At 46.7% G+C, this 14,615-nt stretch overlaps 1 protein-coding gene across 4 annotated transcripts in view; it reads right to left on the reverse strand.

Moving 5' to 3' along the window:
• Positions 1-14,615, reverse strand: part of LOC144121887 (uncharacterized) — a 182,157-nt gene that overhangs the window by 147,513 nt on the left and 20,029 nt on the right. For 3 of the 4 annotated variants that reach the window (XM_077655310.1, XM_077655309.1, XM_077655311.1), the window contains exon 2: positions 8,726-8,874. In XM_077655310.1, the coding sequence (XP_077511436.1) occupies positions 8,726-8,771 (46 nt within the window). In that variant the 5' untranslated portion in view covers positions 8,772-8,874. Of the gene's footprint in view, positions 1-8,725; positions 8,875-14,615 lie in introns of those variants that run through there. The other variant, XR_013312722.1, reaches the window with a different exon arrangement.

Here is a 14,615-nt window from a genome sequence, read left to right on the forward strand (position 1 = left end):
TGTTCTAAGATTTGTATTGTATGTGTATCGCTGTGGACTGTTTAGGGTCAGAGGCCTCGTCAGGCACCACCAGCCTTCAGCTTCTGCCCCTGCATCAGGCTCTGTGTTTCGTCTGATGCTGAAATAAAAAAATTTAGGTATTTATTTTAAAAAATTGAGTCAGGGAGTGCATTCCAATCTGCTATTGTTTGACGGAAGAAACTGTGCTTAAACGCGTTTGTTTTAGCAAAAAGAGGCTGTAAGGAGTGCTCCCTAATATGGCGGGTCCTTTGAGCAGTGGAGTACCTGAGGAATGAAAGGGGAGAAATGCTAAGCTTACGTGCGATAATTTTATGAAGGAAAGAAATACGGTTAAGTTTTCTGCGCGTACGGAGCAACGGAATGTTATTGTCTTTCATGACCTGTGTTGGGGAGTCTGAACTTCTATATTTATGAAAAATGAAATGTACTGCCTTCCTTTGGATGAGGTAAATTTGATATCTTTCTTGGTGTGCGGGTCCCAAATTTCAGAAGAATATTCAAGTTTGGAAGAAGCCATACAGCTTTCAATTTCTGGGCATGAAGAGAAGCGCATAAACCACCTACCATCATTTGAACACCTGCTCACATGGCTACAAGATTTTCAATCTCCGACTTGTGGACAACAAAAAAAGGCGAAAATTGAGTCTTATTTGTGCATGTTGACGGCAATGCAGGCCTCCCAGAGGTTGAACGTTTCGTAGTTGTCAATGACCTCATGGAAATTGGAGCCTTTTGAAAAAACGAAAAGCTCTCCACAGATGAGGTCATGATTCCAGTGAAAATTGATTTGCGGATTCTCCAGTCTGCCTTAAACACCATGCAGGAATTCAAAGCGCCGAATGCGTGCCAGCGAGAAGAAAAACTGAAGGCTTGTTTCAGTTTACTTTTCACCCTTATGGACGACCTGGCAAGTGACGAGCTACTGCCAGTAAAAAACGTTGAAGTGGTCACTTTCCTAAAAGAGCAACTCCAATTAATTCGCAAAGAAGGAGGCGCCATAAGGTACTCTGCAAAGCTCCTTGTATTTTCCAGCCTTCTTTTTACAATTTCCCCCTATGCCTACAATTTCCCCCTATGCCTACAAATTCCTCCGCAGTTCTTGGCGAACAGCTTTACCACACCGATCAACATTAATAAGGGTATGCCGCCATTATTAATGCCAGCCCTGCAAAAGAGCAAAATGATGAGGGGATCCTGAGAGTGTTCACATTGTAGGTTGATGAAATTCACCTTCTACAATAATTTGATTTCAAGGGCGGATTAGTGACTGGGACGGCGTCGAACTCTTCTTAAGCAGCATAAACAGCAGGTCTTCATGACGCAATCCTTGCTCTCAGCCCTCAAAGATGGCGCACATATTCTTCCCGTAGCAAGCACCGTATTTATTCGAATCTAGGCCGGTACTTTTTTTTTTAAATTGATTACGAAAGTCGGGGGTTGGCTTAGATTCGAGGATGCAGTTTGCCCGCAACCACTAGACATGTAACGCCATCTCACGGCCACAGCTTGTAGCTGCTTGCAGCTTGCAGGTTTGCAGGCTCCATTTTTCTTGTTGTCGCTGGCTTGTTCAAACGTTGTGAACAAAGGTCTTGCCGTCCCGTACTTGCTTGTGTTCGTCGCCACGTGACTTTGAGAAACGCCCGTGTTTGTGGCGCAATGGGACCCACCAAGCGATGCCATTACACCACGGCTTTTAAGCGGAAAGTAGTTTCGGCAGCGGAAAACACTTCAAACCTACAAGCCCAGCGAGACTTCGGCGTGAACGAGAAGAACATGTGGCGGTAGCGGAAGCAGCGGAATGAGCTCTTCAACTGCGCTACAAATTGAATGACCTTCACTGATCCCAAAAGCGGGTGACACCACGAGGTGAAAAAGGATGTCGCCAACTTTACCAGGAAGCAAAGAGAAGGTGCGATGCCCGTGACGACCGAGATAATACAGGCAAAGGCGAGGGAGGTCGCTAACGTCAGAGCCGTCCCACGGACCCAATTTAAAGCCAGCAGGGGCTGGGTGCTGTGTTTCATGAAGCGTTCCGGGTTTAGCCTTCGACAGCAGACTTCCGTATGCCAAAACCTACCATCTGATTTTGAGGAAATGATGGTGGCATTTCAGCGCTTTGTAATCCAGAAGTACCTGGAGAAGCAGTACAGTCTGGGCCAAATCTGTAAAGTCAATCAGACCCTAGTGCATTTTGACATGACTGCGGCATACACAGTCATTGAGAAGGAAGCAAAACAGGTGAAAGTAAGAACTGCTGGGTATGAGAAGCAGCGTCTTACCATGATGTTATGTTGCATGGCCAATGGGCAAAAACTGCCACACTACCTCATTTTTAAGCGGAAAACACTTCCATCCGGAAAGGTTTTCCCTAAAAACGTCGTTGTGAACGCACAAGAGAATGGATGGTTGAATGGTGCCCTAGTCGAAGATAGGGTGAAGACCGTTTGGCAATGTCGTGCCAGGGCCCTGCTGTTCAAAGAGTCACTCCTAGTTCTCGACTCCTACCGCGGCCACTTGAGAGATGCCGTAAAGTCAGTGCTTTTAAAAGGCGGTATGGAAATTGCGGTGATATCCACAGGAATGACGAGCCGGCTACACCCACTCGACATCGCAATCAACAAGCGATTTAAGGATAGGCTGCGGAAGCACTACGACCACTGGCTGATGCTTCAGGACCACAAGCTCACGCCGACCCGGCGCATCAAGCGTGCTTCGTTTAGCCAAGTGGCGAACTGGGCTGCCGCGGCATAGGAAGGAATTCCAGCCAAAGAACTAAGTTAAGGTTCGTTCTTCGGGCTCCACAACAAGTGCCCTACCGTCCGAGACGGTATAACAGACGAGATACGGCAACACTTGACTGAAGGAAGGCAAACTGAAACCTTATACAGTCGCCGACAGATTTTTCGCACTCGAAGGGACCCGAAAAATGGTCCGAATAATCAAACAGTCCAACAAATCCCTTAAGTACAAAAAAATCACTTTATTGAGATGAAATCGGCTTAAAAATGTCACTGATTTTACCTTGCAGAAAATTTCTCTTCTTGGCGACGATTTGCGCCAAAGTTGTGCTTTCACTGTACATACATGCTAGACAGCAAGGTCACCACATTTAGTTGGAATACTTCCCACGCTTCTTTGAAAGACCTGGCGGGGCCATGTTGTCCACAACACAAGTGTGCGCCATACCGCTCCAAACACACGCAAAGATAAGGCACTTTTCGGTCAAAGCGGTGGAACCGCCGGGCGCAATCACAAAACGGCGAATGGATGTAACTGCGTGAAGACTGAGCGCCACTCAGCCGACGCGGTCAGAGAAACCCAAGAGACGAAGCGGCGAATGGCGAACGTATGAGACCCGCCACGGTGGCTCAGTGGTTAGGGCGCTCGGCTACTGATCCCGAGCACCCGGGCTGGAACCCGGCCGCGGTGGCCGCTTTTCGATGGAGGCGAAATGCAAAGGCGGCCCTGTGCATGTTAAAGATCCCCAGGTGGTCGAAATTATTCCGGAGCCCTCCATAATGGCACCTCTTTCTTCTTTTCTTCTCTCAGTCCCTCCTTTATCCCTTCCCGCAACAACCAATTTTCAACGTATGGGACAAACGATAACTGCCCGCGACAACGTCGGCAACAAAAGCAAGTTGACGGGGCGATGACAATCCGGCTGCCACCTCGAAGTGTCAGAGATCGCAGGGACCTCTACTGGCAAAAATGGGGTACCGAAAGTATATCAAGCCAATCCAATTGCAGCGTAAATCCACCTCAATCCAAGATGGCGCCTTTTGCGCCAGCGAAAAGCCGATCAGATGGCCGATTTTGGCCGGCAGGCGACTGCAATTAGTCCGAAAAATCGAACTTTCGCACTTTTGAAGTCCGAAATATCCGTCGCGAATATGTATGCGCTTCTATGGGGTGACTGACGGTGCCTCATCGAGGTCCGAAATATCCTACAAGTCTGAATTATTGGAGTCCGAATTACCCGTCGGCTACTGTACAGGAATTCACATATTTACAACAGAATAAACGGCAAGCATGATTACATGGAACTGGCTAAGGGAAAATCTTCCCTCCTTGGCATCGCCGAAGATGCAAGAGATCTAAATCTAGCTCAGAACAATTTTCCAGGCTAAGGGGCCCGGTTTTAAGACCTAGAAGCCTGGCCCACCCCTTACATCACCCAATAACAACAAACACGATTGGTTTACAAACTGCATGACACGCCTTCCAGTTTCGGCAAGGTTCAGAACCCTCTCCTTAAAATACACAGCACGAATAGAACATCAAAATTGCTATAAGAAAATGTAATTCCGGGAATGGACGCTCAAAATGATTGGCCCACTAGGTTTACGTGCCACGCCCCATACTTCCACAGTATTATTCACACTCTCTCCCTTACAAAGTAAAAAGAGAAACATGAAAATACACCAAAACATTCTCACGGGTCGCCGGCCCCCTGGAAACCCGTGACACTGGTGGCTTGCAGCTTTACGCCAATTATCTATCTCAACCGAGCCGCTACCACCGCGAGTAGCACACTAAACTACTCGTCTTCGTGGCGACTGTTGACAGGCGTCCCCACAAAATCTGGAAAGCGGCACCAGCCTGTCGTTGCTGCCTCTGAATGCGCTTCAGCATCCCCCTCATACATCTACGTTTCGTTAAGCCGGCCCGCTTTCAACACCCTCTAAGGAACTTAAGACCTGATGGCTGTTCCTTCCCCCCCTGAGCTACGTCACATGAAAGAGGCCAACATAGAAGTTCTGTGCAGCACGTTACGAGCGGCGCACGGGTGTTGAAAATGAGGCCTGGAAGGTACACAATGGTTAACCCCACCTGTATACCGAGAAGTCAGAGTGGGGGATGACAGCGACGACAATGCGACAGGTTCTGGAAACACGCGACAATTCCTCCATTGCCTCGTGGAAAGTCGTGGCATGTCGCGACATGCTTCCAAACGCACTTTTTTTCTAGACGTTGACTGTGTATGCAGATCCTACACCTTGTGCTGAGCGTGCGGTTGTGTCCGTCGAGAAGATGTTGTAGTGCCATCGCTGGAGTGGAATGTGGATTACACTTCTGCAAGGATATGCCTAATAAGTGCTATGTTCCCAATTGCAGGACTAATTACGAATTGGGTCCCAAATACCACGTGTTCAAGTTTCCCCAGAATGAAGAAGAACAGAACGCCTGGATTAGGGCAATACCACGAGCGAACTTCGTTGTATCACCACACTCCAGGGTAAGATGTTCGAAGCTTCTTCAAATAATAGTTACGTTTGAAAAATACGATAAAGTTATGCGCATCCATTATAAACAAAGTGTATTTAAACTAGGCAGCTGGTTAACACTGCCGGTAGCAAATGCAGACTTTCAAGAAAACTCTCTTGCGAAGTTACAGCTGCTATTTATACAAAAATTTAACTTCTCTCTAGGTTTGCGAGCTTCACTTCACTGAGGCCGACATCGTGCAAGAGGCCTCCCACAACGACGAGGTTACAGGGCACACCACCACTGCACCACTTTCGCATTTGCGCCTTCGCCCAGGCGGAATCCCATCTAAGTTTCCGGGATGCCCGTACTATTTTTCGAAGCCAAGCAACTCAAAGGATGACCTGGACTCGAAACGCATGCGCCTTGAGGCTGCTGCTTTGAGGAAAGCGCTTGAAGAGTCAACTGAAGTATTCCGCAAAGAGCAGGAAGCGGATAGGGTTCTAAACCTAAAAGACTAAACCGAATATCTAGCAAGCAAAAAGTCTGCATTCTGGCATGCTATTGAAGGAAGTGAACGCCTTATTTTAGTGCACATCATTGAAGACGGAGCTCCATGCATCAAATATTCAATTGCAGTAAAAACTTATCTTAGCGTGACAGTTAACTTCTTAAAGGTGCAGATAATGAAACTAGGCACCAATTTCTCAATCCCAACAGTAGTAAACAGCAAGAAAGCAATGTTGGAGCTTCTTGAGTTCATTGAAAAAAGCAGTGGCGACCTCAATCAAACTCCTGAATCCGTCAACGAAGACATTTGTAAGCAGATTCTTCTCCTGCTGGGAAAATTATCTTTTTCGCCCACAGACGAAAGCACCAATGCCATACAATTTCTTAGCGAGCAGTTGAAGCTCCTCTCAATGAAGAAAGTTTGGAGACGTTACTCAGCAGACTTCATGATATTTTGCTGTCTACTCTTCACTGTATTGCCTCACGCATACAAATATGTCCGCGGATCTGGAATCATGACTCTGCCGCACCCAGTGACCATTCGCTCAATATGCTCATCGTACGGCATGAATCCTCAAATCAAACATCAGAGTGAATTGTTCCTCTGGTACATGACTGGAAGAATCACCAACCTGAATGAATGCCAATGTTTTTTGACACTGATGGTGGATGAAATTCACATCAAGCCTTATTTCGACTACAAAGGAGGCAATATTACAGGTGCTGCTCTGAACAGCTCAGCTGCAGCAACCAGCGCACTTGTCTTTATGGTGCAGAGCCTCTTGTGCCAATTTAACGAAGTCGCTCACATCGTCCCTGTCCAAAAAGCAGAATCAGAGTATCTGCACCAGTTGCTGAGAAGTTATATGTGAACTAGAAGAAATTGGCTACAGGGTAGTGTGTGTCGTAAGTGACAACAATGACATCAACATAAAAGCTATGTCTTACTTCTCATCACCTCCTTCTAAACAAACTGTTTATTCGTATCCATCGGACCCTGCAAGACCTCTCTTTTTTGTAATAGACCCGGTACAACTACTAAAGTGTATACGCAACAATTGGCTTAATAAAAAAAAACGACCAACATTGCTTCTACTTTCCCCGAGTTCAGAAAAAAACCTCCCTGAAGGACAGCAAATGCTCTCTGCATCATTTGCTACCATCAGGAATCTCTACAACTTGGAGTGCGAGAGGCTGTTAAGCTATGGCTACAGACTGTCAAGAAAGGCTTTGTCCATCGAACATCGAATGGCAAAATGTCAAGTTGGCTTTACAAACCTTCAACGAATACCTTCCTCAGGCCCTGCCAGCCCTTGGCATGAAGCACAACCTCTTATTTTTCGCAGGGACTGCCGCTTTTATTGAGTTGGTGGTGAAATGGTGGAAGATTATGAATGTGAAGACCGCTTGGAAGGGAAAACGGCTTCGAGACAAGTTCTAAGAACCAGTGTTTCCTTCGGAAAATGACATCAAGATTGATTTCCTGCGCTATCTTATGGCTTGGTTGGAGGACTGGAAAGGCAAAATTTTTACAGTGGCACGCTAACATGAGAGACACATGCCACTATCAACCACACAACATATGCTTTTGTGGAGTTTACAAAGTACTGCTTCGAAGAGCTGAAGCTATCATATGTCCTGCTAAGAAAAATCCAAACCGACAGACCGAAGGAGCGCTTCGGAAAGTACAGGATGCCAGCTGGATGGATCCCAGTATCATGTGTCGATGAGGCAAGTGTATGAATGCGAAAAGAAGCTAAGGCTGCAAAGCACTTTGCCAGCCATCAGTAAGGATGAGCAATGGGATGAGCTTCACTTGCGACCAGACTGTCCACGCCCTAGCCTAAATGTAGTGGTGACCGAAGATGCACTGTCGGAACTAAAAGACAACGTCCAAGTGCTGGTCTATGTGGCAGGCTATGCAGTGTACGCAACACTTAAAAAGCTGAACTGCACAAAATGCAGGGATGTGCTCACCGAAAAAAGGATGACATCAGTATCCGACACGGATGGGCAATACGACCTTGTGAAGCAACTTGACAGGGGCGGGCTTGTTTACCTAGCAACATTTGCCGTCAAGTTTATCTTAGTCACCACCTTAGAGTGAGTCGCTCATCTTATCAGGATAACAAAGGTGTGACATGATTATGCGAGTTGCAGGACACCGCTGACGCATATCTGCAATATGCTTCGCGCTCACCCTGTACTTCGGTTGATGTGCTGGGTGGTATAAATACCCGGCTCTTCTTTGTTATGATTAAAAAAGTTATTATTACTTGCTCATTGGGCGTCTAATGCTTCGTCAGTAACAACTCATTGATAACGCATCTGGGATTTGTAGACCGCATTTTAAGTTTGAGGGGTCCAGTGTGAGAATGCATGAAGATTAAATTCGCTGGCGTTTGGATTAAATGCTTTCGCACTTGGATTAATTTCTGTGGCACCTGGATTAAATTGAGTGGCACTCAGATTAAATATTCTGGCGCTTGGATTAAACTGAGCAGGAAATACTGTAGTACTTGAAAAACTGACAACTGAAGGAAACTCCACCAGGTTTCATGCCACAGGTAGCCAAAGAAACGTAGCTTTTGCCCTGACAAAGCATCTGCTTTCAGACAGGGAAGATATAGACATTTGCAGCAATGGGCACTGTCCTGACATAGTGCTGGAGAACATCTGGAGAACAAAGTTCGAGATTTTCAAAGCCGCATTTCTGCAGAAAGATTATTTGGACAATTTTCTGGGTCCCGCTGAGTCCGAAAAATCTGTCAGCAACTATAATTCTGACAATTTTTTTCACTGTCTTGAGATCCAAATTAATGAGGTTTTATTGAATACACATCACTCATAAGCAGCTAAGCACGCACTCACTGAAAGAAACAGGAACAGCAGCCCACTGTTGAACATATAAAAAATATGTAGTCCAACAGCCAGTGGCTTTCATCAAGCAGGTGTGGTGCTTAACTGTGGTAGCGCGCCACTCGCCTACCTTGTTGGTTACCGAAGGCCAATGACGAGGCTGCGCTGTCTGTCATGTGTACAGCGCCTTAACTACAGGCCCGCGTAGGAATGGGTGGGCCCCTCACAAGGTGCCAAGTGCTCGCCAGGCATCCAGGGTGCAGGTGGCTGGACGCCTCCCTGTGCAGAAATAGTACAGGTTCAGACTAGCACACAAATCAAGAGCAATAAGTTGTGCAATGCATATTAGTATTTTTTTTAGTGTTCACAGATAATTGTACATGTGTACAAATCAATGGCAATGTTGAACAGGAAAGAGCTGAAAGAGCCCACAATAAAGCATGCAATGCGCAGGCACCTCAGAGAAGGATGTACAGTCGGGGACAAAAGTAACTGAACCCCCCTCCAAGTTCCAAACCGTGCCACACTGCATGCGTGCGCCACGTGACGATGCACTCCTGGTGTTGACACACAGTGCATCGTAAGGAAGACACCAGGAGTACATCGCCAGGTGGCACACGCATGCAGTGCAGCAGAGTTCGAAATTTGGATCGGGGGTTTCTCTTACTTTTGTCCTCAGTGGTACAATCCCGGGCAAAAGTGCGATGACTGCCCCCCTCCACGATGCCTCGAATGGAACAGCACAGACTTTCTCCAACAGCCCAAAGCCGGCAGGTTTGCAACAGAATTTCGTTATTGATGGAATTGCAACTGCTGGCATGCAAGCTGTTAATATTCAATCTTGGAGTCAATTCTACTTTTTTCGGCTTCCAGTTGGGGCCGCATAATGACAGCACAATGCGTGCCGCTACACTTTCTACCTTTCAGTCGGCAGCGGCAACCTTTCAAACGATGTCCTCGCAAGGTGCATCTGAAGCAGCGTTTATCACAATCAAGTCTTTGCACTCTTTCTTCCACTTTAAATTCACTGTTGCAGCCCTTAGTGTTGCAAGTGAGCAGAAGAAAAAGCACTGTTCCCTTACTTGTGATGTTGCGTGCAGTACAGCAGACATAGCCAGGAAAGAACCATTTTCTTTCACTTTCCTGTTAGCCTCATTTGTTGTCTCTGTTAATACCAATTCTGCTCTTTTCCCAGCTTTCAACTTTGGCTGTCAAAAAATTCAGAAGTTGTTCCAGCTCACCATCTGCAGGGCCTGTAACAGATGTGGCCTAACTATTCTGAGCATTGCTAGCTGAACGTGAAGAGTCCGGAGTGTTGGCCAGCCGTTTATAATACCCAATGACGATGTCGGCAGGTAGGGCTTTCAAAAGGATGTCTACCATCACGGTGGAATAAGTGGTAAAGCTCACCTTCAATCCATTAAGTCCTTGCAGGTGGCACTGAACGTGATTCATGAGGTTCCACAGGCCTTGCATGTTGTGCAACAATGTCACAGATGGCAGTAATCTTAGCTGGGCAAGGTGCTCCTGGATAACCTGTCAGATGTCGCCAAAGCACTTGGACAGAATGGTCACTGCATCATTGTAGCATAGTCCCGTCGCCTGTAATTTAGCTGTCCATGAGGCCGCCACTCCGCTCGGAAGGTTTCTAAAGTAATGAAGCTTTTCTCCATTGGTGAGGTTTCCATTCTCATCAATGGCTTCCAAAAAGCCACGCTACTGTCAAAGCTAACAGCTGAATGTCTGCAGCTGAAGAGAGGGCAGCTTGACTGCACTGCGATGAATAGCTTCGTTACCGCCAAGTTAACTTCCGCATTGAGGTTCCGCCGTCTCTGCAGTCAATAGACAAAGAGCTTTTAACAGTTTGGCTTCTTTCGCACTGGCTGCGTCCTTGTAACTCATGACCATCTCAAACTCTGAATCGAAGTCTTCATCAGCAATGGCATCTTCCAATTTGGTGTTCAGCTTAAGCAGTTCGTCGTCGTTGGCCGCAAGTCTATCAAAGAGGAAGCACAGCAATCCGATGTCTGTCGTGCCTAGAGCTTAGCCCCATTGATCAGCTTGGTAATTTGCTGTTGAAGCACTGTTCTCGTTTCTTTCGCTCTCTGCATGATTGCGTCAAACGTGGACCGTGGCATCACTCATATTGTGCGTCGCAGCCAGGTCCCAGCTTTCAGAATTTCTCCAAGTCCTGGAGACTACAATCCCGGGTTTCGGCACGATGTTGTAAAATGTGAGATTGGAACCATGCGAAAATGAATATTGAAGAAAAAGTGATGACATGAAGATGCGTTCTTTAACAAAAAAGAAAAACTATTAAACTTTATGGCATGGATACACAAAGAACAATCAGAAAGGACACGCGACACAAACATCTTTCTTCCTTGAAACCAACGAGCCCAATGGCTTGCCAAGGAGGCCCGGCTGCTTTTCCTCGACAAGGCAGTTTCGCTGCCAAACTCACTTCACACGCGCCGCCGCCGAAGCTCAATCCCAGGCCAGCCATCAGCACTCAGAGCCCAGAATATCCTGGCACTGTTCCGGTCCTCCTTGGCCCCCATCGCGAACATAGGCACAGGAAACAGACACACACAAAGAAGAGCACGCAGGCGATGAGGAACACAGGCACGAGTAAACCGTGCCATTCGCAGAAGACACACTCTCCATTCCTCGCAAAGAAGAAAGAATACACAAGAGATAGTTCATACTTTTCGTGGAAGGATGGTGCATAGCATCGGTGCGGGCCCTTTTTGCAACATTCGTCAAAGAAAAATACAGCGGGCCTTGTTCAGAAATTATTCGGAAAGTTGAGAACATATTCGATTTGTTTCAAAAAATTTTCAAAATGCACTATTTGATTCATTCAAATAATTCAACAGAAGGATACTGAATTCACTATTCGAAATTTCTAAATATTAGCCCACCCCTAGTTCATGAAAAAACCCCAAATAAAAGTTGCAAAAATTTTGTGGAAGCAGTAAGTAAATAGAAACCCTAGTGCAAATGATTAACCTGCAAAACAATTTTTTGCTCCTAAAAACATGCAATGGTCACCTCGGCGCCTTGTCGTGACACTTTCTACTGCAAAAAACAGATGGCGCCACTGCCGCCCTTCAGCGCAAACTATGCGTTTGCGGGTTTTGGTTCGCCAATCTCGACGCAGATTATTACTTTTTTGCATCACGTCCGGCTCAACCAAGTAAGTACCGTTGTCAAACTTGCTAAGACCCAAAAGTTACCATAATATGCAAGCTCTCTGTGCAGTTTAACCGCAAACGAGCCAGCAATTGAGATGGTAAAACTTTTGGAAGTTTCATGATAAATTAGAAGGGTCAGGGTTCGGGCTAGTGGGTAGTGAACATGAGGATCTATAGCGCACAATATTCAAGGGACACAACACGAGCGCTAAAAAATGCACGACAAAAATGCACAATACTGTAAAAACACAGGGCCAGTGACTGGCAGCCACATTCCCTTGTGCTACAGCTGTCTTCGTGGCTACCATGGCTCATTACGTGTGATCATTTGGAGCTAAGCGCCCTTGGGAGAAGGGTTGCAAGGTCGCAAGAAAACCGGAGAAAAGTCACCTAGGTCGTTCAGCTTCCCCTTTTCCACAGCCGCCCCAACTTCATCTGTTCATTGGGGGCCCGAGACGCACGGTTTGCAAGCCGGGGGCATGGGCACGATCGTTGAATAGGGGACCGCAGCTTCACAGGGGGGGGCTCTGCAGGCACCAGTCAAAAGTGCCCTCTCCGGCTGACTTCGCATAATTTACCGGGGCAGGCCGGTCACCCCTCCCATTGAGCTGCGTGAGTAGCATGCCTTCTCTTGAAAAAGGCCACTTCTGCACATACTTTGCACATATCGGCCTGCCTACAAATCTGTTTTAGCAGTCTCATGCTTTTTCCCTCATGCTTGCATGCTGATGAGCTTCAGAAGATTAAGAAAATGTACAGGGCCAATATATAGCTTTCATTGATTACGAGAAAGCATTCGACTCGGTGGAAACCTCAACAGTCATACAAGCATTGCAGAATCAAGGTGTAGAAGAGCCATACGTCAAAATACTAGAAGATATATATAGCAACTGCATAGCTACCACAGTCCTCCATAAAGTCAGCAATAAAATTCCAATAAGGAACGGAGACACGATCTCACCAATGCTATTCACTGCCTGTTTACAGGAGGTACTCAGAGGCCTGAATTAGGAACAGTTAGGGATAATAGTTAATGGAGAATACCAAAAAAATCTGCAATTCGCTGATGACATTGCCTTGCTGAGTCACTCAAGAGGTGAACTGCAAATCATGATCAATGACGTAAACAGGCAGAGCAGAATGGTGGGTCTAAAAATTAATATGCAAAAAACCAAAGTAATGTTCAACAGTCTAGCTACGGAACAGCAGTTCACAATTGGGAGCGAGGTGCTGGAAGTGGTAAAGGAATACGTCTAATTAGGGCAGGCAGTGACGGCTCATCCAGATCATGAGAGGGAAATAACTAGAAAGATAAGAATGGGGTGGAGTGCATATGGCAGGTTCTCTCAGATCATGAATCGCAGTTTACCAATATCCCTCAAAAGAAAAGTGTACAACAGCTGTATCTTGCCGGTACTCACCTAAAGAGCAGAGAAGCATGGAGGCTAACGAAAAGGGTTCAGCTTAAGTTACGGACAATGCAGCGAGCTATGGAAAGAAAAATTATAGGTGTGACGCTAAGAGACCGGCAGCGGGCAGAGTGGGCGAGGGAACAAATGCGGGTTAATGACATCCTAGTCGAAATCATGAGGAAGAAATGGGCTTGGGCAGGGCATGCGATGCAAAGGCAAGACAACCGCTGGTCCTTAAGGGTAACAAAGTGGATTCCAAGAGAAGGCAAGCGTAGCAGGGGGCGGCAGAGGTAGGTAGGATGGGTGCAGCTGGCAAAGGACAGGATTAATTAAAGAGACATGGGAGAGGCCTTTGCAATGGAGTGGGTGCAGTCAGGCTGATGATGATGATGACTGCTTTTTTAATATGCTAGGCCACAGAAAGGCAACTTTAAATATCACTGGTTTAGCTAAAAAAAAGTTCTCAGGCTAAGGATAAGGAACGCAATCAGTTTAGAAATGATAGCAGAATGTTTTCAGCAACAATCATACTTGACTCAGTACACTGTACCGTAACCAACTGTGCAAGTCACTTAAGAACTCTGTACCATCAAGCCTTACTTAGGCAGCCCGACAGCATGTGCCTCCACAGGTACTATCACGATAGAAAAAAACAGGAACAGCGGAACGTGGCTTTCCGCACAATCAGCGCAGCCTAGCATCGGCCCGCTGGCCCGAGGATTCGTGTCTAACTCCAATATGCTTGGCTGTAGCTAGGCAAATCGGCGCTTTCAGTCCGTGCCGCCGTAGCGCTAGAATCTTGTTTCCGGTCGGCGCTATCGCACCGCGTGTGTTTGAGCTCAGACACGACCAGCAGACGATAAGCTTTGCTTGCTGCTATGCTGGAAGGTAAAATACGGCGTGCTTTAATGCTGTCACTATGATCGCATAAGCGAGCGAATAGAAGTGTTGAGTGCAAGCCAGATCATATCGGGTTCGTAGATCTGCATCGAAAAAAATAAAAGCTTCAAGAAATAAGAACGATGACTGGAAGTGATGCTGCACATGCGTGTTCTATCCTACGCCGTAAGAGCTGAGCTACCAGAATGAGTTTCATCAGACTGAAAAGAACGCCATGCCCAGAGTGTCTGACGCCGACAGGATCGAAATGACCGCTTTATACCGCCAAAAAATCACCAGAGAAGAATCGCGGAGATTACCGGAAGAGTGCTTTCGACAGTCAACAGAATTTTGAAAGCCTACGAAACTGAAGGTAGACTCTTGTACCTTCGGCCAAGTTCCACAACCACGGAGGAAGATCTACTTATCGTTGCAGCCGCCGTAGACAACCCTTTTTTCACAGCGGAGCAGATCAAAAATGAGCTCGGACTAAACGTGGATGTCCAAGTGGTCCGACAGCGCCTTCACTAAG

The sequence above is a fragment of the Amblyomma americanum genome, chromosome 2, assembly GCF_052857255.1.
Source record: "Amblyomma americanum isolate KBUSLIRL-KWMA chromosome 2, ASM5285725v1, whole genome shotgun sequence".
NCBI lineage: Eukaryota > Metazoa > Arthropoda > Arachnida > Ixodida > Ixodidae > Amblyomma > Amblyomma americanum.